This window comes from Lissotriton helveticus, chromosome 8 (genome assembly GCF_964261635.1).
Source record: "Lissotriton helveticus chromosome 8, aLisHel1.1, whole genome shotgun sequence".
NCBI classification, from domain to species: domain Eukaryota; kingdom Metazoa; phylum Chordata; class Amphibia; order Caudata; family Salamandridae; genus Lissotriton; species Lissotriton helveticus.
In genome coordinates this window covers 103,729,518-103,748,769 of record NC_136069.1, presented here as the reverse complement: position 1 = coordinate 103,748,769, position 19,252 = coordinate 103,729,518, and the positions used below count along the sequence as shown (strand labels likewise).

At 46.3% G+C, this 19,252-nt stretch overlaps 1 protein-coding gene across 6 annotated transcripts in view; it reads right to left on the bottom strand.

The window, feature by feature from the left end:
* Positions 1 to 19,252, bottom strand: part of POU2F1 (POU class 2 homeobox 1) — a 615,583-nt gene that overhangs the window by 345,677 nt on the left and 250,654 nt on the right. For all 6 annotated transcript variants that reach the window (XM_078656693.1, XM_078656695.1, XM_078656696.1 and 3 more), the window contains exons 4-5: positions 17,798 to 17,860; positions 8,614 to 8,714 (exon numbers count right to left, since the gene is read on the bottom strand). In XM_078656693.1, coding sequence (XP_078512819.1) covers positions 8,614 to 8,714; positions 17,798 to 17,860 — 164 coding nt within the window. The remainder of the gene's footprint in view (positions 1 to 8,613; positions 8,715 to 17,797; positions 17,861 to 19,252) is intronic.

The window sequence follows — 19,252 nt, the reverse complement described above, 5'->3', positions numbered from 1 at the left end:
GAATGTGTGAATGAGCAGATTTGTGATTTCAGAATTGCAGTTTTAAACGTAAAAGATATACAAAATGGTTAACTCTTTCCAGTCAGCAACTTTTTTAAACGCTTATATCTCACATTACTGAACAGATTTAAACCAAGCCAATAAACATACACATTCAGAGGACAGTTCTACCATTTTGCAACAGGTGCAAGCAAAATTTACTAAGCAAGATAAAATTGAAAAACCGCCTGCCTAACCTTAACTTTTTGTCCCTTGGACGGATGTTCACGAAAATTGCCATTTGCAATTCAATTATTGCGCAGATCCATCCATGTGTTCAAACGTTATAGGCAATAGCTATAGCTTGTCGTGTTTGAACCAAGAACATAACTCTGTTTTTTACTGTGCTTTTCCAGTAAGTTTCACTTTATTAGGACTTAATTTTGAACCATTCAAGTGCACCCGCCTTAGGCAAGGCCCTGAATCCAACCTGCCATGAGCAGTCAACCTCTGTCTTCGGCCATGTGAAGTGGGTGCAAGGCTTGAGGCCAGGGCCAGCACCCAACCAACCCTCTGCCATTCCCTGCCACGCACAGCTTTCAGCCATGCACACTGGTGGATTGGCACAGGAACCCTGTCATCAGTTAACCTAGAGCCTGACCTCAGGTTGTGATCAAGGAGTAAAGCTGAATGCATGGACATTGCTGTTTTTATCATGGGTATTCATTAAATCTGGATTAATTCCGTAGTGGTTTATGTGAGGATTGTGTTGGAATCATATATAACGTGTAATGTTATAGTTAGGTGTGAACAAAAAGATGTTTATGTTTAAAAAATAGTTAGCGCAGCTAACTAAAACTTGCACACCCACTAAACATTGCTTATGACCACAGGTATAACATAACTCATGACATATTTATGACATCATTGATGAAACCTCAAATTACATCACTAATAACATCATCCAATGGGTGTACTAGTTTTTTATGGTTTGCATAGTGGCAGGTAACTATCATATTTTGGAAAAGGGGGGTGGTGATGGACAGAGTTTCTGAATGATGCAGAATACTCTTACCAAGTCAAGAGATCATGGTTTTAATCCATCACCGTTTTTTAGCTCAATGCACCATCCCAGCTCAGAACCTGGCTATATGCAAATTAGTCTGTTCCTGTCCCAGTGCATGATGGGAACAGGGCAAACCAAACTACCAAGCCAATTCTTATACTGGTAAGGAAACAAGCTTCCGGGGACCGGTTTCTGGCATCACAGCCTTCTTCGGCCCGGCTTGCTTGAATCCTGATGGTGCAATGAGCAAGGGACTCACGTCTGAGCATACCCTCCCACACATAGTGTGGATAAACCGATTTTGGAAAAGGGGGGTGGTGATGGACAGAGTTTCTGAATGATGCAGAATACTCTTACCAAGTCAAGAGATCATGGTTTTAATCCATCACCGTTTTTTAGCTCAATGCACCATCCCAGCTCAGAACCTGGCTATATGCAAATTAGTCTGTTCCTGTCCCAGTGCATGATGGGAACAGGGCAAACCAAACTACCAAGCCAATTCTTATACTGGTAAGGAAACAAGCTTCCGGGGACCGGTTTCTGGCATCACAGCCTTCTTCGGCCCGGCTTGCTTGAATCCTGATGGTGCAATGAGCAAGGGACTCACGTCTGAGCATACCCTCCCACACATAGTGTGGATAAACCGATTTTGGAAAAGGGGGGTGGTGATGGACAGAGTTTCTGAATGATGCAGAATACTCTTACCAAGTCAAGAGATCATGGTTTTAATCCATCACCGTTTTTTAGCTCAATGCACCATCCCAGCTCAGAACCTGGCTATATGCAAATTAGTCTGTTCCTGTCCCAGTGCATGATGGGAACAGGGCAAACCAAACTACCAAGCCAATTCTTATACTGGTAAGGAAACAAGCTTCCGGGGACCGGTTTCTGGCATCACAGCCTTCTTCGGCCCGGCTTGCTTGAATCCTGATGGTGCAATGAGCAAGGGACTCACGTCTGAGCATACCCTCCCACACATAGTGTGGATAAACCGATTTTGGAAAAGGGGGGTGGTGATGGACAGAGTTTCTGAATGATGCAGAATACTCTTACCAAGTCAAGAGATCATGGTTTTAATCCATCACCGTTTTTTAGCTCAATGCACCATCCCAGCTCGGAACCTGGCTATATGCAAATTAGTCTGTTCCTGTCCCAGTGCATGATGGGAACAGGGCAAACCAAACTACCAAGCCAATTCTTATACTGGTAAGGAAACAAGCTTCCGGGGACCGGTTTCTGGCATCACAGCCTTCTTCGGCCCGGCTTGCTTGAATCCTGATGGTGCAATGAGCAAGGGACTCACGTCTGAGCATACCCTCCCACACATAGTGTGGATAAACCGATTTTGGAAAAGGGGGGTGGTGATGGACAGAGTTTCTGAATGATGCAGAATACTCTTACCAAGTCAAGAGATCATGGTTTTAATCCATCACCGTTTTTTAGCTCAATGCACCATCCCAGCTCAGAACCTGGCTATATGCAAATTAGTCTGTTCCTGTCCCAGTGCATGATGGGAACAGGGCAAACCAAACTACCAAGCCAATTCTTATACTGGTAAGGAAACAAGCTTCCGGGGACCGGTTTCTGGCATCACAGCCTTCTTCGGCCCGGCTTGCTTGAATCCCCCTTTTCCAAAATCGGTTTTATCCACACTATGTGTGGGAGGGTATACTCAGACGTGAGTCCCTTGCTCATTGCACCATCAGGATTCAAGCAAGCCGGGCCGAAGAAGGCTGTGATGCCAGAAACCGGTCCCCGGAAGCTTGTTTCCTTCCCAGTATAAGAATTGGCTTGGTAGTTTGGTTTGCCCTGTTCCCATCATGCACTGGGACAGGAACAGACTAATTTGCATATAGCCAGGTTCTGAGCTGGGATGGTGCAGTGAGCTAAAAAACGGTGATGGATTAAAACCATGATCTCTTGACTTGGTAAGAGTATTCTGCATCATTCAGAAACTCTGTCCATCACCATCCCCCTTTTCCAAAATCGGTTTTATCCACACTATGTGTGGGAGGGTATACTCAGACGTGAGTCCCTTGCTCATTGCACCATCAGGATTCAAGCAAGCCGGGCCGAAGAAGGCTGTGATGCCAGAAACCGGTCCCCGGAAGCTTGTTTCCTTCCCAGTATAAGAATTGGCTTGGTAGTTTGGTTTGCCCTGTTCCCATCATGCACTGGGACAGGAACAGACTAATTTGCATATAGCCAGGTTCTGAGCTGGGATGGTGCAGTGAGCTAAAAAACGGTGATGGATTAAAACCATGATCTCTTGACTTGGTAAGAGTATTCTGCATCATTCAGAAACTCTGTCCATCACCATCCCCCTTTTCCAAAATCGGTTTTATCCACACTATGTGTGGGAGGGTATACTCAGACGTGAGTCCCTTGCTCATTGCACCATCAGGATTCAAGCAAGCCGGGCCGAAGAAGGCTGTGATGCCAGAAACCGGTCCCCGGAAGCTTGTTTCCTTCCCAGTATAAGAATTGGCTTGGTAGTTTGGTTTGCCCTGTTCCCATCATGCACTGGGACAGGAACAGACTAATTTGCATATAGCCAGGTTCTGAGCTGGGATGGTGCAGTGAGCTAAAAAACGGTGATGGATTAAAACCATGATCTCTTGACTTGGTAAGAGTATTCTGCATCATTCAGAAACTCTGTCCATCACCATCCCCCTTTTCCAAAATCGGTTTTATCCACACTATGTGTGGGAGGGTATACTCAGACGTGAGTCCCTTGCTCATTGCACCATCAGGATTCAAGCAAGCCGGGCCGAAGAAGGCTGTGATGCCAGAAACCGGTCCCCGGAAGCTTGTTTCCTTCCCAGTATAAGAATTGGCTTGGTAGTTTGGTTTGCCCTGTTCCCATCATGCACTGGGACAGGAACAGACTAATTTGCATATAGCCAGGTTCTGAGCTGGGATGGTGCAGTGAGCTAAAAAACGGTGATGGATTAAAACCATGATCTCTTGACTTGGTAAGAGTATTCTGCATCATTCAGAAACTCTGTCCATCACCATCCCCCTTTTCCAAAATCGGTTTTATCCACACTATGTGTGGGAGGGTATACTCAGACGTGAGTCCCTTGCTCATTGCACCATCAGGATTCAAGCAAGCCGGGCCGAAGAAGGCTGTGATGCCAGAAACCGGTCCCCGGAAGCTTGTTTCCTTCCCAGTATAAGAATTGGCTTGGTAGTTTGGTTTGCCCTGTTCCCATCATGCACTGGGACAGGAACAGACTAATTTGCATATAGCCAGGTTCTGAGCTGGGATGGTGCAGTGAGCTAAAAAACGGTGATGGATTAAAACCATGATCTCTTGACTTGGTAAGAGTATTCTGCATCATTCAGAAACTCTGTCCATCACCATCCCCCTTTTCCAAAATAGGTAACTATCATATTACTTTTCTACATAGTTTTATACTGCCTGTGCACAGCTAATTGGTGTATTTACAAAACGCATGTGCACCTAATGCATCTTAGGTGTGTAAAGGTATTGAAAACGTTATAACTCTTTGTATTGAAAACTAATTTGGTGTGCCGGTGACAGCTGACAACTTGTGTTCAGCAAGTTCCAAACAAGTTTTATGGCTCTGCAGAAAAAGTCTGCAATAGGGCAAAGTTTGTACATACAACATTAAGTATTGTAAGCAGCCTTTAGTTATTAGACAGAAGCAGCTCAACATGAGAATTTCTAAATAATATAAGTCTGTGTGCACCAGGTGCTAACCTACGTACATGTGCTTGATTTGCTTCAAAAAATGGGTTATCTGTAAAGTTTTCACCACAGTATGAAGGCTGCAGGTAGCACGATCTTTAGCACTTTCAGACCTTGGTAATTTTAAGTGAATAGTCTTTTATAACTAGGTTTGCACAGAGTGTACACAGTTCTTAGCAGATTCCTTTTAATACTCTGTGGTGTATTTCTCATAAGAGTTTCACTGTCTGCAAACAGTGTGGTATAGAGTACACTATCTACACAGAGTAAACCGTGTTAACAGAACCCACTTTTCTACTCATAACCACTTCATTTCTTAATCTAGGTGCAGTGTCTGGCAGGGGTTTGATATAGGTAAAGATTGGCCATATGCATTACTTATACAACAGGGCCCGATTATCTGGAGGAACTTGGTTTTCCCCGAATGGTTGTATACATATTGAACACTGTGTGCAGGATTGGTTACCCTTTCATTTGAGGTCCATAGTCAACATAAACTTGGCTACACATGAAGTATATGGCATAGGGTCAATGTTGCACATAACATAAGCTTGCTTTATCTATGAGGGTTGTATGCATGTATGACAGCAGTAATGATGCTTCATATTATTCTGAGCGATTTTGTGCTTACCTTCATCACTCTAATCCTATACAAGTTTATAGAGAAATGTGTACAAAAAAGGTTGGGTGAGGTCATTCGAGAGGTCATCAGAGATGTTATAAATGTCACTGAGCAGGTCATGAGTGATGTAATATGTGAGGTAATAAGCAGTGCATGGCAGATGTGCAAGTTATATTTAGCTCTGCTAACGTGAATTTGTGGTTGTTTTTTTTAAAGTTCAAACTGTTAACATTGTCACTGACATTCACCCAACTATAACGTTACTTTCAACAAAAACAGATCTTTTTATCATGCCTAACTAGAACATTATTTTAACCTTTGCTTGTGTCAGTGAATTGCGAGTTGGTTTTTTAATGCAAAGTAATATTTTATTATCATAGCTAAAGTGTCAGAGGTGTCCCCACTCCAGGATCCCTGGAACACAGTGGAGATGTAGGGGCAAAGGTCTTGGAGGAGCACAGCCAGAGTTGAGGAAATTGCCACCATCTGTTTCAGTTTCAAAAATGTGTTATGATTCATGGGAGTATCACAAAACCCCTCTCCTCACAACAGGTTCCATATCCACTGTGCTACTCGGCACACAGTCCTTTCCAGGAAATGCATAACATAAATGGTAGGTGGCTTCAACATTTTTAGTTCGCACTAGCAACCCTGCCAAGCTATGCCAGGGAGAAGGACAGAGAAGCTCAAAAACTAGTCGGAGGCAACCACGGACAAGTACTTTGCCAGCAAGGGCTCAATAAATGTCTTCCCAACGCGGATTTCCCCCTAGGTTCTGCAGTGAGGGTGGATTAAGAGGGATCTCCTTTCAGGCACAGCCTTGACATTTTGCTTATTCCACACAGAAGTGTCAACCCACAGTCTTTTTCTCTGTAGATCTAGCAGAAAGAAAAGGTGGAGCTGGGAGTCTCCAGTCAGAGGAATCTAAAACAAAGGTATAATGGACCTTTCAACTACCTCTGAACCTTCCGGGGTTAACACTTCTGGAGAAAAAGGAGCAGGTCTGGGCAAAGATTATTCTTAGACTTCAATTGGGCCCTTGATTGCGTGTCTGCTCACAACCAAGGGTCTGGTGCAATAAAGGCCTTAAGAATGCTTTGAAGGAGCCCTGAAAGTCACACAGCTGTCTAAAAAGGACTGGTGCTGGAGTTCAGACCTCAGTATGGACGGGCAGAGTTACAAATACCACAGGACTACTCAGTTTGGCTGATCGATGGGCTCGGATCCCTTCCAGCGAAAATTAACAAAACAAGCAAGCCGACCTCTTGTGTTGAACAACTATTAATCCTGCTTTACCACAAATAAAACAGTGGTCTTTCGAATCAGCTGGCATGTTGCCAAAGGTTGTTTGTAACTATTGTAACAACCAGACATATGTTCTAGTTTTCCCCCAGTGATATTCTACTATGTACACACAGTCTGCTCAACGCCACAAGAGCTCCAAGGATTACATAGACATGACCGAAGCATTCAGCAACAATTATAGTGTATGAGCTTGTCAGTTCTCATTAATAAAGGCAAATCGGTCATCTAAAAGATGGGTATGCTTCATTGGTGCACTGATTACATTCTGATGTCGTAAATTGATCGCCTTCTACAACGAAGATCAGGTATTGTTCTACATATAAGGTCAACATTCAGATTGCTCAAATTTTGTAAAGCGCTATCAAAAAGAGTTCAAAACTCTGCAAAAATTGCTGCTTGTATTCGGATTCCAATATGAATATGTAGGTTGCACAACCTATATCCAAAACCCTGATCAGGTACATGTCTCGTCTACTCTAACCTTAAAGAGCTAGTTCTAATAATGTTACCCAGGATGGAGTCACACGTTGTCAGTACATCCAAGTGTTCCCAACAATAATTGGGATAGCACAATGAAAAGTGAAATGGATGTGTCCTAAAAGGTTCACGATCAGGCACAAATGCCCCTCCCCCAACGCCCCACCCACCAGGCAGAAAAGACGTCAATGATGCACAGGAAATTCAAGCAGCAACAGGGCCCTGGAAGCTGAAGCAGCAACAACGCCTAGAAATTCACACAGCAAAGGGCCCAGAGACCATGAGCCCAGAAAGTTCAGGAGGAAGTGAGCATGGTGGCAGGCAGCTCAAACAGCAATTTCACTGCAGAAGCAATAATGAGTCTCGCCAGCATAAGAAATCACTGGCAAGTGTAAGCAAAAATACTGACCTGCACACAACAAATAATCTCAGTCATCGAAAGTAATGACAACACCAGGCCAGAGAGGCAGCACAGGCACTATGAATGTTACTACTACAAGCAGTTTAAGCAGCAATGAGTCTATAAAGTGCTCATGCACTAGCAGCTCTTAGAGCCCAGGCAGCATAAGTAATTATAGAACCAAGCAGCAGTATTACGAGAGATCCCAGGAGGAAGCAATAAAGACCAAAGACAGTAGAAGAAACGGCACCAAGCAACAATTACCGCAGGATGTACAAGCAATAAAGACCCCCAGCAGACTCAGTAACAGGAGCAATACAAGAAATAAAAAACACCAGCTGTTTAGCACTGGTACCCCCAGGCAGTACAAGCAATAGTAATACCAACGCAGTATTAGCAATATTGACCCCATGCATTATTAGCATTCATTCTCCCATGCACTATAAACAATTGCAATAATTAAAAGCAATCATCAATATTTACCCCAGACATGACATCCAATAATGCCACGAGGCAGTGGAAAGCAAATTTGCACGGGAAGGCCTTAGCAAGGCTGTTTCTATCAAGCGTCCTCACATTTAACAGTCATGTGCACTGTCTGTCAACATTCATGTAGATCCAAGAGCAGAGGGCCCCTTGAGCAGGTCCCGGAACCTGGGCTAGTGTCAGGAGGGACTTCAAGAGGTGGCATGGAAGCAGTAAGGAAAGCAATCCGCTTACATTTCTAGTCACTCTGAAAGATCATCCGATTCCTTACTGTTGAAAACCATTAATTTTGCAGACACATGCTGTAGGGCACTCTTCACCACAGATGACTGAAATACAATATATGAGCCCACTGCAATATCTCGGACTAATCTTTTCAACAAACCTTTAAAATTGTGTTGCTCTCATAACTTTCTCGGACGAAGTAGAACAGTAACAGACCACATCACTCAGTCCACAGCACCACAAGGACATTAACATGGTGAAAACACAATCAAGTATTTTCCTCAAAGAAACAGGAAAAAATAAAATTTTTGCAGAGTGATATGACTGCCTTATCGTACCTGGTGGAGATGTCCAAGGAGTGCCTGGGCTTGTGCTGTACTGATTGCTCCCCCGACAGGCACAGGTTGCTTCTGAAAATCCAAGCCATTCGAATGTGTGCCTACATGAATAACATTACGTATCAGAAACAATTTGGTAAGGTTTGAGTTGGTATCTTCCGACATTTGTCAGAAATCAAGACTTTCAGGCTAAAAATAACTTCTGTTGGCGGACATCTTCACAGACAGGACTATGATGCTATATTATCCTATATGATGATTATATTATGTGCTTCTTTCATAGACAATACAAAATATATAGCAAAAGTAACATGTACATGACATGCTGTACTCGAGCCTGATAAAAGGAAACAACCAACGGCAGTGCCAATAAGTTTAATGACAACAACCTCTGTTACTGCACATTAGTTATTTACCAATTCAGCATCACTGAACTTCAAAAGAGAGGAATACTCCACTTGTAGTCTGATAGACCTAGTTCTTTCAGTGAGAACGGTTTTCCACATGCCATAATGTGCCTAGCATCATTGATCCCTCACTTTTAATCCTCTGGGCAATAAAACCTCTCGTTTTACAATCGTTGGGCTTTTTTTTACCTTTGGCAGGCATGTTATATGCCTTCAATCAATCACTACCTGTTAAGCGCGTGGGAGGGGTGGGGGGGGGGTATTGCAGTCCAGTCAAAGAACCAGGTCTTGAGATCCTTTCTGAATTGGGTCAGCCTTCTGTGCTACTTTATGCTGACACTTTGAAATGAGCCTCAGTTAAAGGTTTTTCATCCCTTCTGGAGCAAGAATACTACAGAAACAAGCAGGTTTACAGCTAAACACAGGCTATACATTCATCATTATAGTTCAGTCATTCATGTTCCTCAGTGTCTCCCTTTGTGCTTTTGACGATTGTTGACTCGGTGCGCACAGCGCTGTTTCCAAACACAAAGGTGGGATTAAAACAACCTAAAATGGCAAAACCAAACTGGAGCATTGCGACCTTACCTTCGATGTCACAGGGGGTTCACACTAGCCCAATGATTGATACATGGCGATTTCAAACCATATATCCAAATGAACAATGTGTACTTATTTTCAAGTGATTGTCTCACTTGAATGGACAGGTCACAGTGGTTGGACAAAAGACACTGTATAATAAAGAATAAAAAAAACAAAGTGGAGAATCTTCCAGACCCAGCCACTAGTTGGCAGAATAATAAATCAATGAACAGCTTGTGAATCTGGAAGAGATCCAAGCTGCAAAAATAGAGACATTGGAAATCTGTATTGATATAGTCTCTGTGAATTCACAGAGCCTTACAATTCAAACACCTAAAGACCAGTACTGCTACTAAAGCACTAGTTACTTACCTTCGGTACTGATATATCTGTAAGAAACAGTAGTTAGTATTAGATTCCTTACCTTAGAATATCCCCGGGCGTCAGACTGGATACGGAAACTTTTGCATAGCAGTACCCTTGCGCGTAGGTAGGCGTCGTCTGCAGCTGAGCGTCCGTCGTCGGCAATGACGTCGCCGGAATATTTAGACGCCGCCCTGACGTCAGTTCTTATACACAACTTTTCCGCGCCAGAAACGCAGAGGCATGATAAAACCAACACTGGTGCCATGAAACTAGGGCCCTGAAAGGGGATGACCTTAACCCTAGATATCGGTTCGCAGAACGGGGAGGATGGGTGGGTCGGTAAGGAATCTAATACTAACTACTATTTCTTACAAATATATTGTTACCGAAGGTAAGTAACTTGGGCATATGAAAGAAACAGGTTAGTATTAGATTCCTTATCTCAGAATAGATACCCCAGCAATACCAACGCCGGTGGTAGGTCTGCGAACCAATGATCACACCAGAAAGTCCTGGAGAACGGAACGGCCGAAAAAGCCATCTCTCCGGACTTCGCTGTCCAGACAGTAGTGTCTTGCAAACGTGTGCAGCGAGGCCCACGTAGCCACATGACAGCAGTAGTAGCCGGCGTGGCCCGTGTGGAATGGGCACGAAACCCCACAGGAGGCTCCTTTCAAGCCAAAGAGTAACAAGCCTTGATGCACCCATCGAGAAATGGTTTGTTTGTGCACCGCCCGTCCCTTCTTAGCGCCCACGTAACCAACAAAGAGTTGGTCATCCACCCGGAACTGGCGTGTGCGATTAAAATAGAATGAGAGCGCACGTTTTGGGTCCAGACGGTGGAGCCTCTCTTCCTCTTTCGAGGGATGCGGAGGTGGAAAGAAGGTGGGCAAAGTGATGGACTGCCCGATGTGGAAGGCTGTGACTACCTTGGGCAGAAAAGAAGGTTGCGTCCGCAACACAACTTTGTCCTGATGGACTGAAAGGAAAGGAGGCTTAGAAGAAAGGGCCTGGAGCTCACTCACTCTCCTGGCAGGGGTGATGGCAACCAGGAAAGCGGTCTTCAAAGTAAGGAGGCGAAGAGGACAGTTATGAAGTGGCTCAAAGGGAGCGCACATCAGAAAAGTTATAACAAGGTTCAAGTCCCACTGAGGCATCACGAAAGGAACTGGAGGAAACATATGAGTGATGCACTTCAAAAACCTATTTACAACCGGGGACTTGAACAAAGATGACTGATCAGGTAGCCTTAAGAAGGCGGAAATGGCCGAGAGGTAGCCCTTCAGAGTGCCCAGAGCAGAGCCCTGCTGGGCAAGAGAAAGAAGAAAGAGGAGAACCTCTGAAAGAGTGGCAGAAAGGGGATCCACAGCCATTGCTGCGCACCATGCCACAAATTTGTTCCATCTACAGGCGTATACCGATTTTGTGGAGGGACGCCTGGCTGCCAGAATGACATTACAGACTTCAGGAGGCAAGTCAAATGGCCTCAACTGCCGCCGCTCAATCTCCACCCATGTAAGTGGAGACTGGACAGGTTCGGGTGGCGGACCGTCCCCTGCTGCTGCAACAGAAGGTCCTCCTGAAGGGGCGGACAAATCGGGGGATCGACATACATGCTGAGTAACTTGGGATACCAGAACCTCCGTGCCCAGTACGTAGCCACAAGGATGACTTGGGCCCGGTTGCGCCTGATCTTCTTCAGCACTTTGGGCAGAAGTGGTATAGGCGGAAAGGCATACAACAGACCGCAACTCCACTCGCGACGAAAAGCGTCTCCGAGCGAGTGCCGCCTTGGAAATTCCAATGCGCAGAACTGATGACATTGCGCGTTCTCTTCTGTGGCGAATAGATCTAACCAAGGCTCTCCTCACTGCAGAAAGAGGCCTTGCGCCACGTCAAAGTTCAGATGCCATTCGTGATCCATCATGCACCGATGGCTGAGTTCGTCCGCCCTGGCGTAGAGGAAACCTGCCAGGTGTTGAACCACCAGGGTCACGAACTGATGTTCCAGCCACTGCCAGAGGTGTACAGCCTCCTGGCATAGGGTCCACGACCCCACCACGCCCTGTTTGTTGCAGTACCACATGACGGTGGTGTTGTCCGTGAACACCTGCACTACACTCCCCCGGACAGAGGGGAGGAATGCCTTCAGTGCAAGCCGGATCGCCCGCAGCTCCCGTAGGTTGATATGGAGCTGGGACTCCGCCAGAGACCAGAGGCCTCTGATCTCCGCCTCTCCCATATGGCCTCCCCAGCCCTGGAGGGACGCGTCTGTCACAACTACGTGCTCCGGTTGGGGTAGGGAGAGGGATCTGCCGCTGACCCAATCGCGGTCCGTGAGCCACCACTGCAACTGTCTTGCAGTGCCCTCCGAGATCAAGACATGGTCGGAAAGGTTGCCCTGATGCTGGGCCCACTGAAACTTCAGGTCCCACTGCAGAGCCCGCATCCGCCACCTGGCGTGATGCACCAGAAGGATGCAGGAGGCCATCAGCCCCAGAAGCCGCAGCGTCAACCTGACCGAGACTCGGGATAACGGCTGAAAGATCGGAATCAGAGCCTGAATATCCCGAACCCGCTGTTCGGGAGGATAAACCCGAAACTGCACAGAGTCTAGAACCGCTCCGATGAAGAGGAGCTTCTGAGAGGGACACAGGTGCGACTTCGGCACATTGATGGAGAACCCCAGCAGGTGCAGGAGGTCGGCCGTAGTCTGGAGGTGGGTGACGACTGTCTGGGGCGAGCCCGCCTTCAACAACCAGTTGTTGAGGTAGGAAAAGAATGAAACCCATAACCTGCGCAGATGAGCTGCGACCACCGCCATCACTTTCGTGAACACCCGTGGGGTGCTGGTAAGGCTGAAGGGGAGCACGGTAAACTCAAAGTGCTCGTGGACTACCGTGAACCGCAGGTAGCGCCGGTGGGCCGGCAGGACGGGGATGTGGAAATAAGCGTCCTGCAAGTCCAACGCTACCATCCAGTCTCCCGGGTCCAGGGCAGCTAAGACCTGAGCCAGTGTCAGCATCTTGAACCTCTCCTTCCGGAGGAAGCCGTTGCGTTCCGCAGGTCCAAGATAGGGCGTAGGCCCCCTTTGCCCTTCTTGGTAACCAGAAAGTAGTGGGAGTAACAACCACACCCTACTTCTGGCCCAGGAACGCGCTCGATGGCCCCTTTGGCCAAGAGGGCCGCAACGTCCTCTCGCAGAAGATTCAAGTGATTCCCCCGACACGTGGTGGTACTGCGATGGCATGGCTGGAGGGGTCGCCTCGAAGGGAGGGAGTAGCCCCTTCGGACGATTTGCAGCACCCACCTGTCCGATGTGATGTTGTGCCAGTGGAGGAGGTGATGGTGAACCCTGCCCCCCACTGGCATCACGTGGGCCTGAAAGCTCGGACTAGGAGGGCTTTGAGGCGGATGCTGCAGTGGTAGATGTGGACTGGCCTCGCCGTTGTCCCCGGGCACCGCGATGGCGGTTACCACTTCCGCCACCGCGCTGGATGTTAGTCTGCGGCCCGTGGCTAGCAGGATGTGTGGGGCGCCCCTTCCTTGGCCACGAAAGGGGCGAAAGGCAGCAGATTGCTGGCGCGGGCCGACAGGCCCAAGGACTTGGCCGTAGCCCTGGACTCCTTAAAGCGTTGAAGCGCACTGTCTGCCTTGTCGCCAAAGAGGCGACGGCCATCAAACGGCATGTCCATAAGGGTGTTTTAGACATCAGCCGAAAAGTTGGCGGATCTCAGCCAGGCGTGGCGACGAATCACCACCGTCGTTGCCATCGCTCTACCCAGCGAGTCCGTTGTATCCAGCCTACATCGGATGGAGTACCGTGCCGCATCTCGACCCTCCGCAAGGGTTTGGGCGAGTTTAGTCCGGGCCTCCTCCAGACATTGTGGCAGCGCGTCCGCGACCGTGTCCCACAGAGAGTGGGTATAACGGCCCAAGAGGCCAGCGGTGTTAACGGGCCGCAACCCCAAACTCAGTGAGGAGAACATCTTTTTGCCATACTGTTCGAACCTCTTGGATTCCCGATCGGGGGGAGCCGTCGGGAATGCGGTCTGGGAGTTGGAGGCCTGTATGACCAGGCTCTCGGAAGTGGGGTGGGTGGACAGGAAGCAAAGGTCGCCCGGAGCCGGGCGGTGGCGTAGGGCCACGTTCGTATCTACAGGGGGATCTGTAGCGGGCCTGGACCAGGTAACCACAAGAACGTCAGACAAGGCCTCATTAAACGGCAACAGAGGCTCCGAAGAGCTTGCTTGCGGTTTAAGGACCTCAGTGAGGAGGTTAGTCCTCACGGTCGCGACGGGGAGTTCAAGGGATAAGGCCTTGGCCGCCCACGTCAACACCACACTATAGGCAGCCCCCTCCTCCGCAGCCATGGTAGGAGGGGAGACAAAACCAGTGTCTGGCGAAGTGTCCAAACCACTGGCATCCCCTAGCTCACCTGCCCAGTCCTGCTAAGACTGGCACTCACGTGCCAGAGGGTCCTCAGACCCCTCCCAATCCGCCTCACCACCCATCTCCTGGTACTCAGGGTCAAATGATGGGGCCAGATCATAGAAGAAAAAATCTCGCATTGGCGCCGAATGCGGTATCGAACGACACCGCTGCGGCGTCGGAACTGGGTCGAGGGGCGGACCGGGACGACGTCGTCCGTTGACGGCGCCGGAGGAGACACCCTAGGGGCCGACGAGGTCGTAAGGTCGACCGGCGACGACCCGGATCCAGCAGGGCCTGCGGCGCTGGGACCGCTGACGGCGCCAGGGCCGAAACAAGCAACGGCGCCGGGGCCAAAGCGCCCGGCCCGCTTGGGCTCCCAGTCGGGGCCGCTTGGCCCGAAGGCGCCGCGGAACCCGACGGAGGAGTGAGCGACCTCATGGCCATGAGAAAGGCGTTGATCTCCCGCGGGTGGGCGGTGTCGCCCGAACCCCGACCGCGTCGCGCAAGCGTCGGGGGGAGTCGGAAGAGCGATGTCGCTTCTTCGACTTCTTGTGCCTCTTACCGGAGGACTTGGAGCTCGAAGAGGGGTGACCATCCTCCGAGCCGTGATGACTCCGGCCCCGCGACCGGTCCCTCGACCTCCTTCCGGACCTGGACCTCGAACGGCGCGGGGCTAACTGCCGGAGCTCGAGGCGCTTGCGGGACCGCTCCCGCCTAGCCTTCGACGTCAAGGCCTGTCAGTTGGGGCACGACTTGTCATCGTGGTCGGGCCCCAGGTAGTGAAGACACCGGCGATGGGGGTCGGTAACTGACATCAGTCGGTTGCAGTCGACGCAGGGCTTGAACCTGGGCATCCCTACCGGCACCGTCGGAGTTCGACTTCGAAGAAAGATCAAAAATGATTGAAAAAGTTTAGTCAAAAATTGACTAAGGGTTCCACTTTTTCCGGATCGGCGCATGCTGGCGCGGAAAAACTAGGAACTGACGTCAGCGCGCGAGGGCGGCGGCTAAGTACTCCGGCGACGTCATCCCAGCACCAACGACGCCTACCGACTCGCAAGGGTACTGCTACTCAAAAGTTTCCGGATCCAGTCTGACGCCTGGGGATATTCTAAGGTAAGGTATCTAATACTAACCTGTTTCTTTCAGATAAGGTTACTAACAAAATGCTCAGATTCTGACAAGATCAACGCTGGAAAATGTGCTGGAGCATTTGCCACTAGAGTATCTTGCTTTCATTTGTCATCCACAAAAGTTGCAAAAGTAAAAACTGCTGGAACTATGCATCAGGTTCATGTAAGAAAGCAAGAGAACTACAAATGGTTGACTGATCAACTTGAGCTTCGGAATTAAGAGTATGCAGGATTACCCATACTGCAGCTCTAACATTTTAGAAGTAGGGAGTTTCTTGGTGGGAAAAAAACAAAACCTATTTCAGTGAATAAAGTCTCTTGTACTTCTACTCAGCAATGGATTGTGCCTCACTAGTATTTCTTGTTTAGATAACATCAGCAAAAAAGCTGGGTAGAGGAGCTCGAGGTTTTGGCTAGTGATAGCAAAAAGCATGCAACTCTTCTAAATGTTGGCAGCTCTTGAAGCAAAGAACAGAGATCTCTTATTTGCAAATGCAAACCTATTTTGAAAATAAACGACAGATGGTTTTAGAGCAACACTGCTCTGTGTGCAGGGATTTGAAACAGGGCAGACCATTCAATGTCTCTGGAGTGAGCTTAGCTGTGTAAAACAGAGTAGCCAGAATATTTGTCAGACTTAAGAGATGTGATTAAATTACATGAAATTAAACTGACTCATCAAAACACCTCTATCATCTGGGCTACAAAAAGCAAAAAACATGGATGTCAACATCCCACTTAAAATATATGTGCTACATCAAGCATTAACCAAAGTACATCCGAACCAACTTTTTAAGGTTCTGAGAAATAAACTAGGTTGTTCCTCACTTCTAAAACCGATCACACTTCCAGCAGGAGGTCAAGGATTTGGTCTCCAGCTATGGACAGGGGTTATGAACAATTTCTGGCACGTTAAAGAAATACTTTTATGAAGTCTTGCCTGGGATTAAATGTGTTGGCAAAAAAAGTAAAAAAAAGAAAAATCAGGCAAATCCATAATGTTAGCATTTATGAGAAAGCCCGTATCTATGAAATCTCTACTGCTGCCCGCTCTCAATGCATATTACTGGCACGAGCCAATGTGTGTGGATAAAACATGAAGATAAAGCAAATAGTACTCTCGTGGGGAATGGAGAATCTTACTTTCCACAGTTTTTACTCAAATGAAATTAACATGAAATACAACAGAGTCCCATGACAGGAGACAGTTCAAGTCGGAGGTGCAAATTCTTCTTCTGAAACAGATTTCCTAAATCTCTGCACATTTCTACGTTTTTCACACATTTTGCATTGTTTGCAGTTCTAGAAACGACATACATTTCTATAAATATTTCAATTATAACTGTTTTGGAGGATACGTATAAGATTGATGAGATTTTAACAAACAGTGCAATGGGTTAGATACAAATTGTGGTTCAGTACTGAAACTGTGGTAGTTGATAACACATGAACTGTTAATGTCTACTGCACAGTCGCATCATTGTCAGGCAGTATTCAGACTACATGGCACTATAAATATACTGCTTACTAGAACCATTCTTTCACTCCACACTGACCACTCTGCACTGTCACTAAGCCCATTATTTCCTTGTTCCACTTGTCCGTGCCACCCTCACTCCACTCAATGACACCCTAGCTCTACTCATAACTGGCACCCTCGCTGCAATCTTCCTTGCGCCAAGACCAGACTACTCAACAGAACCTACATTTGCAATGTGCCACTTTTTACTAGCAACCTCATCTTGGTGCTCACTGGGATTCGCATCCTACTATCCACCGGACATCAAATTACTTCCTGGCTCTTTTTATCTAGTTTTGGGGGTTAATGCTCAGGGAGATATTTGGATGAGAAAGCCAAAAGCTTACCCTACGTAAGGGTCTTCCATGAGTTTATGGATTAATCTCTGAATTCTAGCTCATTCTATTGCAATGAATCTTTAGGCTTTGATGAGAGGGTACCAACCCACAGATCTGCTATAAACCTAACGGAAAGGTGGTACAAAATTATGAATAAACAATCCTTAATTCATGTACATAATGTGTTTCATAGTTGCACACTATGAAGCATTCAGCTGAGGTTATGCATATGCTTAGTGTCAGTTTGCGAAGGTATGGCACATGCCCCTTTTTTCACATCCCTTCTTATAGCAAAGCATAACTCAGCCGTACGTTTCAATTTTCATAAGTGGTCACACTTAAAAGGGTTAGTTTTTGAAAACCTCAATAAAAATAAAGAACATATTTTTAACTGGACTTTGGTACCTGTGTTTCCATCCCCACTTTCTGTTGAAGTTTTATTTGTTTCCGAAGTGTTCATTCTTGAGTCTGAAATTATAAGAATAAGGGGAAGGGATTTAAAACTTTTTTTCTGAACAAAATATTAAATGTGTGGCAAGAAAGTGAGCAGAAAAATGGGTGTTGAGAGAGAAAAATGGAGGGAGAGTGAGAATGCGTGCTGATCCACAATTTTAGCAGTAAAGTCTCAGGGCTAACGTTTATTCCCACAAATCCTGGGTTATGCATGAAATAATATAAGAATGATTTCAAGGGATTCAGTCCAAAAAATAAATCATCATACATTATATGTTCGTGGTATGAAGATCAACGGTTCCTATCATACAGATTAGATTATATATCTACCAGAATCAAAGAATGAAAAAAAGTTAAAAGCAGGAACCCAATATTATTAAAAAAAATTATTAACATCTGATCAACATTTTTAAGAGACAAGTGACCAAATTTCCTGAAAAGTTAAGGCAGCACAGTGCTCTTGACAAGTAAAACAAAAGTTAATCCACATTAATAAAGCGAGCAAATGTATCTGAGCTCTGATTACTACATCTCATTAAGAGGTAAGAAAGTTCCAATTGGTCATAAAATGCTTTCCTATGTGAAATTCCTATATAGTCTCACTATTATTAATGTTTTGACAATGGTCGATCAAATTAGCACGTCTCATCAGGACAAGGGTATGCTTTATGCCTACATCCTAAATGGAGACAAACAGGGTCCCTGAAAACAATTTTAGAACCTGGAAACTATATTAAAAATACAATCAAACAATACATATTGAACATCTGTGATGGGTTAAGACGTGAACTAGATGTAAAAATGAAACAAAACATTTTATTAGATTTCATAAAAACTGATGCGCTCTAGTTGCAGTCATTCTCGATGTAAAATTCACAGAAACCTTTAACATCCTACTAATTTTTGAGTTAGCCATAACTGATACATAGCTATTTCAAACCATAATATCCAAATTAACTATTTGTAACTACTTTCAATTGTTTATGAATCACCTGAACCAACAGGTCACAGTGCTTGGACAAAAGAAACTGTATGAAATCATAGGACAGACATCATAAAATAAACAACAAACAGATACTTCTGCCCACCAACAGTGAGTAAAGAAGCCTGTTCATGGGCTGATTAGCTGGCAATCTACAACTGTTTAGGCATGGGTCATGGTTTGGGAAGACGAGAGCAAAGAGGTTATATTTAAGTCCCTGAAGGACCTCTGTGACCCATAAAACAAGGCGGCCAGTTGTCTTGCAAGCCAGAACTACATGCTACAGTCTCATAGCGATCAACAGAAAATATCCTTTTCTGCCTAGTCTATGGTTAAGATTAATTTCCCCATGTACAGGACAAAAAAACACACCCAGTCATGGAGCAGTAGAGTCTGAGAAACAAAACTGGCAGATAACCAAAGAG